Below are 19,711 nucleotides of genomic sequence, written 5' to 3'. Positions count from 1 at the left end.
AGATAGCAAGGATTTCACCGAGCCCATTTCCTTCCAGTGCATGATGCATCCGGCAAGCTCCCCGACGGCTTCTTTTACGGCAACAACAACATGCTGGGCAGCTTCGACGAGTGCCTGCGGGTGAAGGCGAAGCTGAACGACACCGTCTACCCCGGCATATCAGACACGTCCTTCGTGGGACAGTATTGCCAGGCGACCATCTCGTAAGCACGTTCCGCACGTCCCCCCTCCGAACTTGCTAGAAACAAAGCTGCTTGTTCAACTTTGCCTTTTAATTTCACCATGCATTTGCATGCTGCCTGCCCAGTGGCGCGGGACCTTCTTCCAGACTGGGGGGGGGGGGGGGGGGGGCTGAACCATAATAGAAATCAACCTAGGGTACCCCCAAATCTAGTTTTCTCACCGGTTTTAGGCCACTTATTTTTCAGACCTTGGCCTTTTCAACAACAACAACAAAAAAAAAAACACGAAAAGATTTTCAAAAAGTAAGGTATTCCGTCTCAGCTGAGTGAAGAAACTACCGTTTTGGCAGCCTGGAGAAAGGTTTTAATCTGCCAAATGAGTTGCCGAGCCAGTGAAATAGGTGGATTTTTCACTTACATGCTTTCTTCCTTTGTGACCCACAACCCCTAATTTGGGGAGGACAAGCTGCCCAACGGTTCCTGGCCTCATGAAACGTTTTGGGGCACCGCCCCCACGGCCGCAGAGTTGTGGGGGCAAGCTTCCCCCACTGCCCCCTCCCCCGGTTCCCACGCCTATGTATGAATCTATGAAATTATGTTGGTAGATTTCCGACTTCGATTCCTCCAGCTGGGGGGGGGGCTCAAATATATTACGAGCCCCCCCAGCCGAAAAGCTGGGGGGACTCAGCCCCCGCCAGCCCCCCCGGTTCCCGCGCCACTGTGCCTGCCCTTTTGAATGCTTCTGTCTCCAGCAGCTGACTGACTTCCATCTATTCATGACGTGCCGCCAGCTCGACGCTCGCTCCGGTACAGGCTTCAGAAGGACTGCAGGACGACGCTCAGGATCTGGGGCTGGTGCCGTTCCTTCCGTTCAAAGTCATCAACTTGGTGACGGGCAGCGTGGTCACCACTGCGCCGCTCCGATACGGCTACTGCATCCCATCTTCCTGCACCAAGCAGGACGTCATGGTAACTATTCCTAACTCCTATACCCAGTGGCGGCGGAAGGTATTTTGGGATGGGGGGGCACACCTGATCCTTCCCGGAACCTAGGGTACCCCCAAATCTAGTTTTCTCACCGGTTTTAGGCCACTTATTTTTCACCTCTTGGCCTTTACAACAAAATAAAAAATAAAACATTTGCAAATAAGTGAGATAATTAGTCTCATCTGAGTCAAGAAACTACCTTTTTGGTAACCTGGAATAAACGTTTAAAGCTTCCACACATGAGCTGTCAAGTCAGGTACGGGGACCCGCAGTTGCTACTGTACATACAGCGACCCTGAGTAAATTGTCCCAGCACCCTCACAGGGAACAACGATAAGCTGTCAGAGGGCACGCACAGAAAACCTCAGCTGCTCTTGTGCAGGGACCGGCAGTCGATATCAATGTTATCGGTTGTTACTGGACAGGACAGACGGCTAGAGTTGGGGTTCGTGTACAATAGCAACTGCGGGTCCCCGTACAGAGGGGGATTTTTTTACTTAAATAGGTATTGTCTTCCATTCAGCTTTTCTTTGAGGCCCTCGGCCGCTAATATGGGGAGGACAAGCTGCCCCGACGGTTCCTGGCCCTTTGAAACTTTGCGGGGGCAGAGACCCCACGGCCCCAGAGTTGTGGGGGCCGGCTGCCCCCATGCTGCCCCCCGGCTCACGCGCCTATGCCGGCTGGCGTCTGGCAGAGTCGCGGGGAAAGGCCTGTGGCACGCTCAGACGCACTTTCGTGACGTCCGTGTCGCCTGCCGGGCCACTCGCGTTCCGTCCTACTCTTCCAGACTTCGGTTACCGGTAGCTCGTAGATAGCTCTGCTTGATTTCTGAGCATTATGTGTGGAGGGCGTTTGGTGGAAATAGTCCGTCACGGACTAGCTCGCCGGATAGCCCGTCGTGAAAACGGCTATTATCAATCCAAGTTACTCGCTATATCAACTTAATAAAAAGGTACTCAGCCAAACTGGCATATGTTCCTGACGTAGGTAGTATGGAAGTATTGTGGTACTTCGTCGATAACAATTTTGGGGGGGCAAAAAGATATGTTTGCCCCCCACCCTGGAAGATGGGGGGGCGCCGTGCCCCCGCTGCCCCCCCGCTTCCGCCGCCACTGCCTATACCTACCCTGTGCTGGTAACGCTACTACCGGCAGACGCATATATCTAGGGTTGTCCTATATGCCTACCGATTGTATCTAGTTAGATTAGCTTTGAATATTAGTCTTACCTACTTTCTTGCTTTCTCACCAGCATCTTTCTTCCAACATAGGCGTGACCGCTTGGGCTGATTTTTTTTTTTTTATCTGACCGATCATGCCATATTTCACGGGTTGCCGCTTCGGCAGGCCTCGCTGGACGAGTGGCTGGACAGCAGAAACGGCACCTTTCTCTACGTCAGCGACGTCCGATGTCACACCGACGGCGAGAAGGCCACCCTGGAGACTAACGACATCGTTGTCATGTGAGTGGTGCGGTCGGTTACACCACCTTGACCTGGGAGAAGAAACGCCGCTTTTTTATTCATTAAAACGGTAAGGATGCTTTGACACTCAGCCTGTAGGTACTTATAATGACCATAGCCTGTAACACAGGTGAGTAATTTTTACGCATTAACCAAAGTCGATTTCCCTAAAGATGTAAAACAATACTTTTAACAGCTCACAAAGAAAAAGTGGTATCGCATTCCTTTCAAATCTCCCAATTCCCATGAACACGTTTATGACGATTGGCTGCAGTCCGCGGTCCCGGTTCATGGTCCGGACTCCGGAGATCATGGATGACACAAGTGTTGGTTGTCGTTTCAGCGCACTGTTGGCGGTGTTTGGTGTGGTGGTGGTCCTCTGTACCACCCTGGATGTGGTGGGAATCTACGTGACCCGCGCCGCCAAGACCTCCTCCGGGGACGCTATTGTCGGCAGGGCCGAGTCGGCCTTCGCGCCAGGTATGTACCAGTGTGGGAAAATGGCCACGGCAAAACGGCCATCGGGGGCAAAGGGAGGCTGTCTGAACGGAATCAGCAACGTGATTTAGCCTCGATATACCACCAAATTAATGCTGTTTCATATTTATTTTCTATTAACCCGCGCCCGAATGGTGCGGGGGGCATTTTGCCCCCCCCCCTTTGGTTTTTCTTAAATAGCGATAAAACGGCGCCGCACAGCGCCGCCAAATTTTGGGTACCTTACCGGGCATCAATTTGACACCTTCACACAAAATTTCAAGTCACAGGTCACCTCAGGTCAGGAGTTATTGAGGTCAAACTGAGGTCATGTTCGAGTAAAAATGAGCAAAAAACATGACATCTTGAAACGCTCACCAATTCTACAGTTAACAAGCAATTTTAATGTTCTTTATGTGGTTGTGTAGAGAAAAGACGGCGCTACAAAATTGCTATCTCAGATTCTCGAAATTTTTTGATTTTGATCCCCAAAAAATCCAAAAAATTGATTTTTTTTTTTAGAAAAACTCAAAATTTCCATTTTTTCAAATTTCGAAATAAACGGAATATATGTGATAGTCCCTGCGCTCTTCGATATACCTACATACAAAATTTAAGATCGATACCTCTTTTTTTTGGCCAAGTTATAGCGAAAAAACTGTTAAAAATTGATGACGTCAAATTTTTGAACTCAATTTTTAGCAATTCCAGACCTCGTAGCGCAAAATGGAGACGACCATTGAACTCCCCGTGACAAGCTGCATCGAATCGATACCCATTTCATGCAAAATATCAACTTTAAAATTTGACCTTATTTGACCTGACCTTGACCTGACCTTTACCAAAACATAATCTCAACTGACCCCAAGGGCTGCCTGTCCCACATAATCGCATTTGGCATATAAAATGGACCATAAAACATGCATCACATGATATTTTTAATTTGTGACCCTCAGTGACCTGACCTTTGTGACCTGACCTGGTATCACTGACCTTAAATAGCAAAATATGTGTTTGATGAACATTTCCCCATCGATGATTTTCAATGAAATGCATTTTACTCGATTTTACAACGCATTTCTTGAAATGCCTGTAAACGGTGAAATTTCGACCTTTGACCTGACCTGTGACGTCATCGGTTTGACTGAGGTCAATGAAATTGGGTCACAAGGTAGTTCCCCGTTGGGGCTATCTAACGCCATTTGCCGCTTGTCGCTATGTTGCGTGGTTCTCCAGATCTTAGGGGGGGGGGGCAAAATGCCCCCCCCCCCCATCAGACCGCGTTGCTCGGCAGACCCCATCAGGGCGCGGGTTAATATGTACATATTTATTTGAAACCATAGAAAGTAGAAACATATTTCATTTCGCATTTTAGATGTTTGTAACGTACTTAAAGTTGAATCGTTGTAATCAATTCAACGCAACTAATTAATCGCCACCGTTGTGTCTGTCTGTGCAGCCAACTGGCAGATCGTCCACGCCTTCTCGCTGCGCTATAACGGCAAAAGGTTGCTGTCGACCCGGACTGGCTCTGACAACCTCGGCTGTATCCACGGCATGAGGTAGGAAGGTGAAAAATGTGACTTTCTTGGTCTGAGATATCACTCACCATGAAATGTTTGCGATTCAGTGTGTTTCTCTGTACCCTATTGGGCGTTGCTTCAAGAAAGTAAAAATACATAGGCCTACCAATTCATACGTCAGAACAGCATTTGATTGGTAAGATTTTTCAATATTATTACGAGTCTAATGCCTCATGCGGTTTCAAAATGAAGCATAGAATGCTAGGCATTTTGGTTTATTTTAAATCGGTTTGTTTCGCCGCAGGTTCCTTTCGCTGACGTGGGTGGTGGCAGGTCATAATTACATTTTCGCCCTCGGAGGCGGTGCATGGAATAACACGGCCTACATTCTCGAGGTAAGACCTGGGATGGCACAAAGTTTTCAGCATGTAAGACACCAGGCAATATTGATTATTAGTGCCGTTGGCGCTCGGCATGTGCACACGTCACATCAATACCTACAAAAACAGTATTTTGATTTTCTCAAGAGTTTCAAGCTATCATAAATGACAGATCATTTGCATTCAAGGCGAAAAAAGAGGCCCATCAGTATAGAGTGTGGAGCCAATAAAAGCAAATCGATACATGACTTCGCCATGGTCATTGACCGTCCGTATGCATCGCCTCCCACCAGATAATCAAGGCGCCGGCGATAGAGGTACTGATGAACGGCCTGCTCTCCGTCGATACCTTTTTCTGTCTGGGCGGCATCATGGTGGCCTACACATTCATGAAGACTGTGGCGGCCAAGGGCGGCCGGGTGGGCTTGATGGACGTACCCATGATGTACCTGCACCGCTATCTCAGGTAGGAAGACGATCAGTGTGTAGGTAGCTATGTACACATAAAAACTTTATGAATGATGTCATACCAATGCAATCTTTCGCTGTGGCCTGCAGTCAAGTGAAGAATGGATTGTGGATTTAGTGGCTTCGATTGTTCCATGCGGGACAGATCGACTTTTCCGTCTGCCGCAGCAGGCTGACTCCCGTGCCCGCTAGGAATGCTGATCTTCCCGTGCATTGAACGCGACAAGCTGACCTATTCAGTGTCCCGTGCGCGGCAAATAAACTTTTTACTTTTCCCGTGCCCCTGCAGACTCACACCCGTGTCCCTGCCCCCAGCAGGCTGACTTTTCTCGTGCCCCCTGTCCCCGCAGGCTGACTCCCGTGTCCTGTGTCCCCGCAGGCTGACTCCCGTGTCCTGTGTCCCCGCAGGCTGACCTATCTCCTGTCCCCGTAGGCTGACTTTTCCCGTGTCCCGTTCTCCCGCAGGCTCACTCCCGTGTCCCGTGTCCCCGCAGGCTGACCTTTCCCGTGTCCCCGCAGGCTGACCTTTCCCGTTCCCCCGCAGGCTGACTCCCGTGTACGCCGTTGTGGTAGCGATAACAGCCACGATAATCCGTCGGATCGGCACCGGGCCTGGCCTGGGAATGGTGATGGAAAACCTGGCCGTGCAGTGTCAGATCAGCTGGTGGAGGAACCTGCTCTACATCAACAACTACTTCAACTATGAGGAGCTGGTGAGCTGGCTCTGCATAGCCAATAAGACGGCTGGTATGATGCGTAAGCTTTGTTTTCAGAGAATTTACAAGAAATTCAAAGGGGCAAAGGGTTAAAATTGCTGTCACAGTTTTGAAACACCCGTGATTTTTCGATAAGTAGGTATATCTAGGAAAAGTCTATTCGCTGATGAAGGCGCATAGCACGATGTCAAGACGTGCTGGTTGGTCCCCAACGAATCTGTGTCACATGGCGTTGATCAAACTTCCACTTATCCACTTAGCCTTAATATAAGCAAATAATTTTTGACGCAACAGCTACCTACATGACATGCGATGTTGATGGCTGTTTTCAGTGCGTTGGCCAGTCCTGGTACCTCCCGGTCGACTTCCAGCTGTTCTTGTTGTCTCCGTTCATGATCATTCCGTTCGTGTACAACAAAAAGATAGGTGAGTCAGTCACATTGCCCGAGCCTTAGCATTGCTGTCTCTGCTGACCCATGGTTTCATCTCATTTCATCTCATATAGGTATTTAACACATTCATTCAAAACAAACAGTGTCACCTCGATTGGCGCACAAGTGTCTAAGGCCGCTGTCTCTGTCTTTGTTGAACGCTGATCTGAGCCGCTGTCCGCTTCTGCTGATCCCTGGTCTTAAATCTTGTCTCCACTGATCCCATGGTCTGAGATGCTGTCTCTGTTGACCCCCGTTCTGATCCGCTGTGCCTGTCTCTGGTGACCCCTGCTCTGAGATGGTGTCTCCTCCTCGCAGGCGCCGTCTGGCTTGGCCTGCTCACAGCAGCGTCTGTGGCCATCCCTGCCACTGTCATCTACCAAAAGGACCTGCCGCCCACCACCATGTTCTTTAACGCCATGGCCGCGTGAGTGAGGCACCTATGTACAACATGGTGAAGATTCAGCAACGTATCGAATTCATGTTTATGAACACCGTGGCACTGGACTAGCTCCAGTCAATAGCAATAACTGAGGAACCGGCACAATCCCATAGTACCTAAAGGCTACTGTGAAACTGCCAGCCCACTGCAGCTGTTTCTATAAGACATGCTTATCAGCTGGCATCTTATTGAAGTAGCATGGAAGTTATTAAGATCGTGTCATGTCTTAGGGTTATTTTCTAAGCATACCTAATACGTATCTTATTCTAAAGCGGTTTTCCTAGGTGCCTGAGAGGACATTTAAGTAAAAAAGCAAATAAATTAAGCTGCATGTAATTAAAACAAGTGCTAAGTATAAGCTTATAGCTTTATCTACTCAATGATCGAATAATCGTTTTTTCTTTCAGAGCAAAAACGGAGGACATGTTTACGGACTTTTACGTCGTTCCGTGGTGTCGTGCATCCCCCTATATCATTGGAATCATCACTGGGCTGATCCTTCACCACATCAAGACGAACAAAGTTGCCATCACCATTCCCAAGGTCAGTCTGTAATGATAAAAACTTATTTGAAATGGCGGACTTCAGTCAATATATAATGACCCTCATTGCACTCATGCACTCTTGGCTCGCTCATGGCTTCATCAGGCACCTCCCGCGTCGGTCTCTGACTGGCTGGTTTCTGACCTGACTGCTCGTCTGTTTCGAGTTCTGAGGCCAGTTTTACCAACAGAAAAATAGCCGCCTGCCGGATTTTTTTTTTTGCATAAAGACCGCTAAAGACCGCTTCACATACAGAGCGTAAACGATAAAGCCCTATCCGCGTACGTGCCCATCGCGTTTACGCTCCGTATGAAAAGCGGTCTTTAGGCAAAAAATTCCGGCAGGCGGCTATTTTTCTGTTGGTAAAACTGGCCTCTGACCTATAACTCTGCGGTAGGCGGTGAACCTAGCCACGTGGACGGTGATGGCGGCTATGGCGCTGACCATCGTGTACAGCACCCACCAGTGGAATAAGGACCCGCAGGCCACCTACACCATGGCCGAGGCGGTGTCTTACGGCTCGCTGCACCGGCTCGGCTGGGCCATCGCCATCTCGTGGGTGGTGTTCGCCTGCGTCACCGGTTACGGCGGTGAGTGACGGGCACGCGGGCCCCCACTGCGCGCGGCACGGGCGACCTGGTGCGGCTCTTATTGGTGGTCCATACATATAATTCATGTCATTCATATGCTTGCTTAATATTGCATGTTCCTAAGATGTAGTTGAATAAAGGAAATTTTGGGACAATTTCTCATCATTTCAGGAAGTCCTGTCACACATAAAAATATGATTTTAGTCTTCCTCAGGTGATTAGTATATAGGTACACTGTGCCGTTTCGTTGGTAGTGGCCTATTCTGTATTGATAATGGCATTAACAAAATCAGCTCGCCGTCGCGCTGAATCCAGTCCGACCTGACACATTCGTGGCTCTGACCCGCCGCTAACCCGACCCCCGGCAGGTTTTGTCGACACCCTGCTCTCGTACAAGGCGTTCATCCCGCTGGGCCGGCTCTCGTACACCACGTACCTGGTGGCCGTGCAGGTGCAGTGCTGGTACTTTGCCTCGTACCGGATACCGTCCGCCTTCGGCAATACCATCATGGTGAGCGTCGGCAGCCCCGACTAGGCACGCTAACGATAAAATATTCATTTTGTCCTAATATCTGCCACATACATTGTAAGCATACCGTCCATTTTCACTATATGTAAAACAAAAGTTAAGATCGCTTAAAGATATTATTCAGCAACCAGCATAATGCGTAGCGCAATGAATGCTTGCACTCTTAGTAGGTATATTCGACGTTTACCATGATAACGGCTGTTAGATTACCCTTGTACCCTGATATTCACCTTCAAAGCGATGCTCTCCCGTTTCAGGTATATTCATTTCTGACTAATCTTCTCATCTCGATGGTACTAGCCACGGTGTTGTCACTCTGCTTCGAGTCGCCAATGATGACCATCGAAAAAATCATCTTCCCAAAAAGACGTGAGCCACTCATCCTCGCCGTTTATCTTGAATTTCTGTTTTGAGGACAAAGTTGAATACTACCTACCTTCGGCTTCAACTTCCTAGTAGATAGTTTCGGATATAGGTGTTTTCGCTTTCCAGCCTTGCCAAGGAATCAAATTTTAATGAACAGTGTAATTAAATGCACATTTATTTGTGTTATGTTATGCCATTTTATACTGAATCGTATGGTTAGGCATGGGCATTAGACATGGGGGAAATGACTTTGTTTATGTTGCCACAACCGATCAATCAATAAATAAACTTGTTTTTAGTTTTAAACACACCATGGCTAACGTACGAAAATTTATATGCCATTTGCCAATAGCATATGTCACAGCACAATTGGTTAATGTCGCCATAAGTTAAAAATTTTACATAGCTTAGCCTTAGTGCTGATATCATGCTATTTTACAGAGAGCAAGCCTAATACGAAGAAGGGAATCGACAATCCGGGTCTACAAGACACACCCTTAGAAGCTTCGACCAGATTCTAGGCAGGAGTTTCAAGCAGCATTGCCTAACAGGCATACATACGTCTACTTGCATATAAATCACAATTTCATTTACTTTTTCAAGTCGATTGTAGCTGGTCAATATGAATGATGTGTTAGCTAAATGTAAAGAAGAAATATGCAGTGCGTGTTTAAACTGTTTCCATACTGTGTGTGCCCATCACTTTTGCCACAATTGCTTTTTTTAACTTTAATAGGAACCAAAAGCCTTTTGTCGGTGACTAGGGCCTTGGGTGACAGTTTCGGGCAGCAAACTACATAATGGACATTGTAATCCAAGATGTACAGTCACAGATGATGATCTGTATCTACCTTCTTTTTAACGTACACTGTTATCACTTGTGCACAGCAAGTTGCAATGTTAATCAGAAATGGGATGAACGATTCGCTGCCACTCTTTCGTTATAAATTGTCGAGTCAACACTATAGGTACAATGTTCATTGTTAAAGTGATTTCGTAACTATCCGATGACGATAGAAAACATGCTTCCATCGTCCATTGAACGTATGAAATATCTGGTTGCATGTGTGATATCTGAATAGCAGCGTGGTCTTGGACTCTTGATTGATGACTGTGGCAATAAATAATATTATTGATGAACAAGTTTCAGCACTGTTGTGAGACGCATTTCCTCCGAGTTCCGACAAGACAACGTTTTCTGTTTAGGATGCCCTTGAATGTTCGCTGATAAATTTCATCGCATGCCGATCACGGCAGCAGAGTTTACGATCTATTTTAAATTTTACCATATCAAGAGGTTACGCTTGAAATGAGTTGTACGTACGCGACAGGGTCATAAGAAAGGTCAAAATCGGAAAAATTAGATAATATCCCGATAGAAATAGGGATGGGGCCTCCGGCTTCGGGACTGTGGCAAGCTGACATGTCTTTCAGCGCTGACCATTCCATCTGGCAGAAAACACAATGACGTGGAAGTGCTTTGAACTACAATCTAAACAATGCGTTCACGAGGTATTTGTTTTTTGACTGAATTTGATGCATCTTTCTTTTGCTTGTTATGGTTAAAGGCAAAGTCAAAGGGCAGTTTTAATTAGTAAAGTAATCTTGGTTTTAATTGCTGGAGCTAGATGCATTTAGAAGTTACCTTATAACATTATACATGCTGCCCGGCGCATATGCGCATATGCCATAACACGATGGTGGTCACATTTTGTCGAGAATCACGTCCTTCTATTGAACATGCGAATTCAGAAAAGAGTTTAACAGCCAGCAGTATCAAAAGATCACCTAAAAACTCGCGAAAATGAAATACTTGGCCGCTATAGACAGAATGGCACCACACAATCGACCTACTGCTGGCAGAAAGGTGAGTGCGCATCGCCTTCGGATTACAAAATAACTGGTAGGTACCAAGCCTTTTCCACAAGATGTTACCTAGCGAATGCACCATAGTTGAACAAATCCAACCAAATCTCTTTTGTAACAAATACGTTCATATCATGAATTTATTTCAATGTTTAAAAAGAAAGCAATGTCTGAATTAAACTTAACCTTGTTTGACTATTGGTGCCGAAAATATTAAACAACTACATCGGATAGGTACCTTCTTGCACTTCTTGCGAGTCCTCCTTGCAATAACCCGTGCCGTGGTGGGGGGGGGGGGGGGGGGTCGCGAGGTAGGCGTTTTGAAGCCCTCCTCAGGTTTTTTCGCAAATATCCCAAAAACGGCGGCGCGAAGCGTCACCATTTTCAGTAAATCTATTCATACCTCTTTTCAACAATGTTGTGTAAATTCCAGACCCAGTCGTTCAAGGTCAGGTCACCAGGTCAAGCCAAGTGACCTTACCTCAGAAAGTTGAAAGGCCCGGTGTAGCTAGTACCTACATTCAATGAACGATCACTTTGAAACTTTCAGCGGTTGATAAAAGTAACAGTGTGTATAAAATGTCTATCTCACAATTTTGATACCTGTGACCTTAGGTCAAGTCAACTTTGCGATCTCTACATTTAAGTCAATGGGAGTAAATTGAAATGCACCTCTTTTGGACGAATGTTGTTTTAAACACTCAAACATCAGTTTATAGATAAACGTGACACACTGAATCAGAAAACTGCACCCGTGACCCCTCTTTGTGCCCCTGAGGCCATCTCAGGTCATGAAAGGTCACCAGCAGTTTTTGTACCATAACTTTGGTAGATACTTGCTAGAGCGTTGAAAAGTAAAACATGTCAGATGAGTTCAGATCGACGATACGGATCGACTGATCTGGAGCATGACTCTTTCCGGTCAGGTCATGATCTTGACCTGGTCAAATTTTCAAAATGATCTTTCAGTCAACTTATAGTTCATTCGACGCGTCTCGACAAGAGGAACACGATGCGGCAAAAGTAATGTCGTAGCTCCCTCGAGTTTAAAGCTATTACATAAAAACAATTTTCGTAAAAAAAAACTAGAATTTTTGCCCACTGGCTGGAGCAGGCACGTAGCTAGGATTTGGCCAAGGGAGGGGCGGAGGAATCCCGGGGGCCTCCTTTCTACAGAGGGCCTCCTCCCTAAAGGGGCCTCCTTTCTACAGAGGGTCTCATGCCTACATAATTACATATGCAACATAATGCAGACTTTGGTTCAGCTTTCATATGGCCAGCGCACTGGTATGTTTCTTTATTCTTACCGCTGCAGCGGTAAGAAACATACGCATATCACAAGTCTCCGAGTGGCATGGTAACTGGCAAAAAGAAAAAAAACTCGAGCGCCGGCTGCGGCGGCGCGGCGGTGGCGGCCGAACCGCATCAGGAGGGGGAGTATCTGCGAGGAATGGGTGGATACTGGATGACGGTCAGAGTAACACTTGGTGTATTATCATATATCGTTCAAGCGCTTAACCGTATTCCGGGCGGGCTCTGAAAGACTCTGAATCGGGCGGGGGCCTTTTTGGCCCCCGTCAGAACTCGAAAAGCACGAATCGTAGCGACAAACGGCAACGGCGTTTGATAGTTCGTTGAACGACTTACAACTTTTGCAAACAACTTTTTTGGGTCAGGTCAATACCTATTGAGGTCGCCAGAGGTCATAACAAATAACATGGTTTATCACGACCTACATAGATAGGTCAACTTCATAATCTGACCTAGGAAGGTCACGCTGGGTACCAATCGGCGCATGACCAGGCGAACGGTTTGGTACACTAACAACTATTTAGCCCCATCATGTCGTGATTTATTGGCTAAAAACTGTTGATGACCTCACCTCACCTCAGATGATCCTTCCCGGTGCCCCTGTCAGTAAATGCCACCTGGGTGCTTACAGATCAGATAATCTGACGTAATTCAGAAAGAATTGGGTGGTTTTGACTCGTTTTCTCGAAGCAGGACACAGTTCATTATATTTTCCAATAGGCTTGTCACGATTCTGACCTGACTGACGTCTGCAAGATTGAAACTATACGGTTATCAATTTTTTCTGTGTGAATGATGCCACGTTTACTTGCTGTAAGTAAAACGTGGTTCCGTTAGTAAATTTTCCTAGGTCCAGGTGGTTTGCTTCATTTACGCCGTAGATGAAACAAACAATCGATGGATAGATATATATTAATTTCCCGGTAAAATAAATTATTATGAGTTGTGCGAAGCATGGCTATGGGAATATCACCACGGTCTGATAAATGGTTGGGTAATTGCATCCATCGTAAAAATACCAACACAGCCACAGGTATATATTACAGAAATGGGCTGCTCATCCTTTAACCCGCGCCCTGCCGGGGGGGGGGGGGTGTTAAACACCCCCTGCAGTTTTCCGTGAATATATCAAAAACGGCGGCGCGGCACACTTTATCCTACATCATTTCTACATACGTTGTGAAAATTTCAGACTCTGGTCACTTAAGGTCAGGTCACCATGTCAGGTCAAATGACCTCACTACATAAAAGTTTCGATGTCTGCCAAAGCTACACGGAGTGACCAAACACTTTGAAACTTTTAGAGATGCAAACGCACAAGAGCGACAAAATGCAAAAAGTGTATGTCTTGGAATTTTGATATCGATGACAAAGGTCTGGTCAATTTTGCGACCTTAAATTGAAAGTCGCCTTTTTAGACGGAAGTCATTATAAACACTCTAAAACACTGAATTACTAGTATCTTTGACACACTGAACATGAAAATGGCACCCGTGACCCCTTTTGATAACCCTGAGGTCATCTCAGGTCACCAATGGTATCTGACTGTTTTTCGCGAATAACTTTTGATAGAGGCATGCTAGAGCGATGAATACACCTTAGTTGTGTTTGGCTCGACGATACGGATGGACTGATATGGAACTTAGCCCTTATCGGTCAGGTCATGATCTTGACCTGAGGCCAAATTTTCAAGTTGACCTTTCAAGGTCAATTGATAGTTCATTCCACACGTCTTGACGAGAGGAACACGATGCTGGTAAAGGGAAGTTCGTGCAAATTTTGAGACGTAGGTTATTGCCGAAAACTGGTTTCCGAAAATATCGGCTATTTTGGCAGTTTTTGCGGCCACTGCAGGTAAAACCGTTGACGGCAAAACCGTTGACGGCACCCGGCATGATTTCTCTGAGCGCATTTATACAAATAATTTGTCTACATAGGATAGGGCCTTCTGTTTACAGAGGACCTCCTCCCCTGTTCCTTCCTAGTTCCTACAGTGGGCGGCGACGCGGTTGGGAGTCTATTCTGTACAGTTTCCTGAGTTCTCAGTTCTCACTATAGAGAACTGAGAACTCTCTATAGAGAGTAGCAGGGAACAGAAGCCAGAAGGTAATTTGCTTACAGTGGGCCTCCACTCTATGTACTTAATATACGACGCTGTCTTTGACTACCGGGGGCCTCCTGCCCACAGAGGGCCTCTTATCTACAGAGGGCTTCCTCTCTACAGATTGCCTCTTATCTACAGAGGGCCTCCTCTCTGCTGAGGGTGTCTTTCTCTCCAGAGGGCCTCCTTTACAGAGGGGATCCTCTCTACAGAGGGCCTCCTCTCTAGTCCCTACAGGGACCTCCTCTCTACAGAGGGCTTCCTATCTACATATGTAGGGCCTCCTCTCTTCAGAGTCTCGTCTCTACACAGGACCTCCTCTATAGGTACAGAGGACCTCATCTCTGCAAAGGGCCTCCTCTCTTCAGAGGGCCTTTACTCTACAGAGGGCCTCCTACCTGCAGAGGACCTCCTTTCTACTGAGGGAGTCCTCCTCTACAGAGGGCCTCCTCTCTTCAAAGGGCCTTCTGATTTCAGACGATTTCCTCTTTACAGAGGGCCTGCTCTCTACAGAGGGCCTCCTTTTTACAGAGGGCCTCTTTTTTACAGAGGGCCTCTTTTTTACAGAGGGCCTCTTTTTACAGAGGGCCTCCTTTTTGCAGAGGGCCTCCTCTCTACACAGGGCCTCCTACCCACAGAGGGCCTCCTCTCTACTGAGGAGTCAGAGGGGCCCTAGCAGTCAGACACAGACACTAGTGGTTATTCACAGGAGATGAGAAGGGCCCTAGCTGTCACTTGTCAGGATGGTCAGAGGGCCCTGATTGTTCTGACGTCATTTTTTAGATTCCCGCGTGAATTTCGTTCGCCTCCGACGTGATTTTGGCCAACGTGGGCCTTCGGCCTACGTTGGATTCAGGCCGAAAGGATTCAGGCCAACGTGGGCCTTCGGCCCACGTTGGCCTGAATCCTTTCGGGGGGCCTCCTGAAAACCCCAAGGGAGGGGCGGGCGCCCCCTCCGCCCCCCCTTGGCTACGTCCCTGGGCTGGAGGCTAGACCGTTGGCCTGAGGTCAAATTGGCATGATGGAGGATGTGATGGAGGACGTGATGGCGAAAAAGCGTTAAAAAAGCTATCGATCGCGCTATTCCGCGGCGCTGTATGTATATCTACTGGTTACCGAGTTATGCGTTGGGTGTTTCGAAAGCACGGCGCGGGATAACGAATTGGGCTCTAAAAACTACCGATGCTTCTTAACCAAACTAGTTTCACATAAGGGCAGCAAGTGATCATGCGGAGTTGAAAAGGGGCACTTGTAGTTTTTGGGACAGATGTAGGTTATCTTTCACATCCTAATCCTGCACCGTAGGTTCGCCTTCTCTGATACCTTTTTCCTAATATGCCACATTTGTTGTTACCCAAAATACCATACGGCTGAGAATACGGAACCTAACAAAGGTTACATTATTTCTAATTATTTCTTATAAGTTCGAACCATGTTTGATCTTTTGATATCGGCCCTCATCGGTGTTTCCAGGCCAAATATTTGAAGAGAACCTCGCGGTCACTTCCAGCTCATAAAAAGTCATTTCATCGGGAGCGTGCTCACACCTTGTTATCAAGACGCACAGGTATGGAAGTAGCTTAACCCAAGCTTCACCTTCGACCGAGTGGGTGGGTGGGTGGGGTGGGGGTGGGGGGACGAGTATGCGTTTTTGGCCACACCTACCAGTTTTTTTTTGCGAGTGTAAGGAAAACTGCGCCGCGCAACGCCGCGAAACTTGGTATGATATATCAATTTCGCATCGTGTGCGAGATTTTTGACCCCAGGTCACGTAAGGTCATGGTACCAGGGCAATTTAAGTAACCATGTCTCTAAAAAAAACTTAATGATTCAGTCATTTCTACAGTATACACTATACATCCCAGAAGTTTGAAGCTCAAGCTATTACACATAGGCGCGGGAACCGAGGGGGGGGGGGAGGCAGTGGGGACAGCTTGCCCCCCTAACTCTTGGGCTGTGGGGGCGGTGCCCCCATGCTTTCAGACGGAATACCGCACTTTTTTGCAAATGTTTCATTTCTTACTGAAAAAGCCAAGGGATGTAAAATAATTGGCCTAAAACCAGCGAGAAAACTAGATTTGGAGGTACCTACCCTAGGTTGATCTCTATTATGGTGTGCCCCCCAGTCTGAAAGTAGTTCCCGCGCCCCTGCTATTGCATGAGGAAATCGGTTACAAGTCGCATATCTCGGAATTTATCTATCGGTGGCCTAAGATCAGGTCAACTTTGTGACCTCTCCATTAAATGCTTTTCTTTTGGCAGAAAACATCCTCAAACATCGGGGCACAGGTGAAAGTGACACGGAGGTGAGCCCGAAAATTGCGCCTGTGACCCCCTTTTAGACCCCTAAGGTCAACTCAGGTCGTGAAACGTCTCAAACAGTTTTTGACAACGACTTTAGGTATAAACATGCTAGATTGCTGAAAACACAATGAATGTTCTCAGCCCAACAAAACGAATCGAATGCCATGCAACATGACCTTTTCCGTGACCTTGACCTGAGGTCAAATTCTTAAGTTGATCTTTTTAAGTCAACAATTATTGTTTATTCGACGCGTCTCGACGAGACAACCGCGACGCCGTTAAAATCAGCGCAATACAACCTTGGAGTCAAAAAGTTATCATGCAAAAACTTCTACCGTAACAACGACAAATTTTGAGTTTTTACCCTCTGGAGGCTAAACCCATGAGCTTAGATCAAATATGAGAAATATTAGAGAAATAAGAAAATAAGAGTTCGGCGAGTATAGAGAAATCTGGACTCTTCACACACGCGCAGCGCAAGGACGTTGCTTGTGATGTGATGCACACAGGCGGCCACTATGGCTCTGGCAAACGTAAGAAAGAAAGGGGAAATTTGTGAAGCGCTTGAAGCAATGTGTATGTGTCTTGGTCATTGTAGATAAGTTGGTCGGTCTCTCGAGCCTTACCGTCGCTTTACAAACTCTGCAGGGTGAGGCTGCAAAGTGCAAATCCGGTATCCCTAACCACTCAACATACCGAGCTTATAACAAGTGACAGGATGATTTTCAATGGCAGGCTCTCTGGTTAGCCCCTCCCCTTTCCTATCAATCAGGTGGCCCGAATGCGCAACGGGGTCGAAGACCGGCCTCGAAGCAGCAGCTATCTCCACCGGAGACAGGTCCGAGCCCCAGTCCTGACTCTGATGGCACAGCGGAGCTGATGGACATGCTGAACAGCCCTGCCGAGGTCTGGCTACACGGAGTGACACTGGTCGGCGACCTGTCGCCATCCGTCGCCGCATGCGCACTGTGCGGAGCCGATCCGGACACTGAGGTACCGTTAGTTAAACCAGCTAAGCCTGTCGCTTAAAAAGGAGCATCCGATTTATTTACGTGTACTTTTTGTATACGCGCAAGCCATTGTTTGACCAATGACCATGTAAAATGTCGGGCGGCGGCCCACCATTAGCCACTTACTAACCGCGGTACAGCCGTCGTCATATGGTGGGTGGTACTCGCTGTCACCTGAACCGTGTTTCAGCTGCTCTCCTGCCGCGGCTGCGGGAGTCAGTACCATCTGTACTGTGTCGAGGAGCGGGACGTGCCGTGTTCCGAAGAAGCTCAGCTCGACTGGCGATGTCGTCTCTGTCTGTCTGCGTCAGTTGGTTCTGCTCCCACGAAACATTCGCCGGCAGAGCCCACTGAGGTTAGAACCTCTCCCTCAATTCCCCTCAAAAGCAGAACATATAGGTATCTTCACCAACAGCATTACCTGGGTCCCTTTCAAATGGCATCATCTTTGCCAGACGAAACAAACAAACGCCAGATGATTGCATAGGTATCCATATTGTCAAGGCTACGAGGATACTGTTTGATTATGGCGTGAAAGCTAAGTACAAAAAACATTTATATATCTCGAGGTCCTTATCTGGTAGCTTTGGAGCATTGTGGTCCCCTTGTGGTTTCTGGAAAGGACGAGTAGGTATAAGGCGAACTAATCGGCGAAAAAATCGTGCATAATTCCGGATATCTAAAAGCTAACGACGCACTGTTGTAGGTACAGGACTGGCCGGAAATCGCAACCTCTCCCGTTCCTTTGGCGGCGTTGGAGCCTGTGAAGGCCGTATTCTCTGCTCCATCATCTCCTACCGTGCTGGCGTCTCTGCACCCTCTCCTGGAGTCCTGGTCGTGCAATACATCAGACAACAGTTATCCCTCCAGCTCCTTCAGTCCAGAACCGCCCCAGGCTAGTACCGGGACAACGACACGGCCTGGTGACAAACCACCACTTGCAGCCTCCCTCACCACCGTGCTCAGTTTTACCATGGAAGAGCTTGTGACCGGATGTGCCAGAAGTGCTGCCCAGACGGTACAGGATCGGTTGGACGGCGTACAGGCGGTCGATCAGATTCGGGACCTTGTAGAGGAAACCAGCTATGTCCTACCCAGCCCATCCAGCCCACTGTCAGAGGAGAAAGAAGGGTTTAGGGGCTTCGCAAAGGAGGAGGTTCATCAATCAATACCCGTCGAAGAAATCTGCTCGCGAAATAGGCACAGTGGTTTCGAAGGCTCAAAGCACCTAAAGCGCAGAGGACGACAACGTAAGAAAAGGACCATAAAATTAAGCGCGTCCTACAACTTGCGGCAGCCTGACGAGAGAAAATCATACAAGCAAACAAGACTTTACAGGAAGATGAAAGAAAAGCCTTCAGAAGTGAAGAAAAAAGAGCAAGCCGCTAGCGCTACGGGTCCGGGTTCAGACCTCCGGCCGCTCGCTGATGACACCGGTGCTCGTCCCGCCGTATACACGGTGCCGCTGCAGCTGCAGCTGCTGGACGCAGCTGCCGCTCTGGCGCTGCTGCGGGGACCGCCGCCGCCAAGTCCTGATACCACCGAGGCTGCCCAGCTCGGCTACCGCACCGGCGTCACCCGGCAGCGGCCCAGCCGGGACCTTCTGACACGTCTGCGGCGCACGGTGCAAAAAGAACTGGACCTACTGGGCTACCCTGCGGCAGCCCCGCCCGCGCGCCGCCGGTCGGTACCGCCGCTCCGAGCCATGCCCGACTGCATGCTGGAGGAGGAGTGGCAGGCATGGAGACGCATCATGCCGCCGCGCCGGGGCCGGCCCAGAAAATTCCCCAGATCCGACGACCTCACCTGGATCCGGCAGATGAAACAGGTGAGCAGCTCTTACCCACTTGTTAATTCATATGCATGTCATAATGCACTGCTCTATTCGCCTTTTCAATCGTGTCCAGTGTTATTGACGAGGAGACTGGCGAAGGTTTCTTGCATTATTAAGTAAAAAGAACAATGCAACTTAAAATAACTCATTTATCTACGAAGCTTTGAAGCAAATGCCGCCCTAATAAAT

The 19,711-nt window shown here is 47.9% G+C and overlaps 1 protein-coding gene across 2 annotated transcripts in view; it reads left to right on the top strand.

Moving 5' to 3' along the window:
• Positions 1–19,711, top strand: part of LOC122364330 (nose resistant to fluoxetine protein 6-like) — a 28,797-nt gene that overhangs the window by 8,380 nt on the left and 706 nt on the right. Inside the window, exons 2-20 of one of the 2 annotated variants that reach the window (XM_043334604.1) lie at positions 38–203; positions 974–1,151; positions 2,516–2,631; positions 2,975–3,111; positions 4,568–4,670; positions 4,936–5,026; positions 5,305–5,477; positions 6,024–6,192; positions 6,528–6,621; positions 6,945–7,053; positions 7,476–7,611; positions 8,009–8,201; positions 8,570–8,712; positions 8,988–9,099; positions 9,538–10,963; positions 15,848–15,941; positions 17,451–17,671; positions 17,879–18,043; positions 18,395–19,516. In XM_043334604.1, the coding sequence (XP_043190539.1) occupies positions 38–203; positions 974–1,151; positions 2,516–2,631; positions 2,975–3,111; positions 4,568–4,670; positions 4,936–5,026; positions 5,305–5,477; positions 6,024–6,192; positions 6,528–6,621; positions 6,945–7,053; positions 7,476–7,611; positions 8,009–8,201; positions 8,570–8,712; positions 8,988–9,099; positions 9,538–9,617 (2,000 nt within the window). In that variant the 3' untranslated portion in view covers positions 9,618–10,963; positions 15,848–15,941; positions 17,451–17,671; positions 17,879–18,043; positions 18,395–19,516. The remainder of the gene's footprint in view (positions 1–37; positions 204–973; positions 1,152–2,515; positions 2,632–2,974; positions 3,112–4,567; positions 4,671–4,935; positions 5,027–5,304; positions 5,478–6,023; positions 6,193–6,527; positions 6,622–6,944; positions 7,054–7,475; positions 7,612–8,008; positions 8,202–8,569; positions 8,713–8,987; positions 9,100–9,537; positions 10,964–15,847; positions 15,942–17,450; positions 17,672–17,878; positions 18,044–18,394; positions 19,517–19,711) is intronic. The other variant, XM_043334605.1, reaches the window with a different exon arrangement.

This window comes from Amphibalanus amphitrite, unplaced genomic scaffold (assembly GCF_019059575.1).
Source record: "Amphibalanus amphitrite isolate SeventyFive unplaced genomic scaffold, NRLGWU_Aamphi_draft 000669F_arrow, whole genome shotgun sequence".
NCBI lineage: Eukaryota > Metazoa > Arthropoda > Thecostraca > Balanomorpha > Balanidae > Amphibalanus > Amphibalanus amphitrite.
The sequence above is the reverse complement of the archived record's forward strand: the minus strand, read 5'-3'. Positions and strand labels throughout refer to the sequence as shown.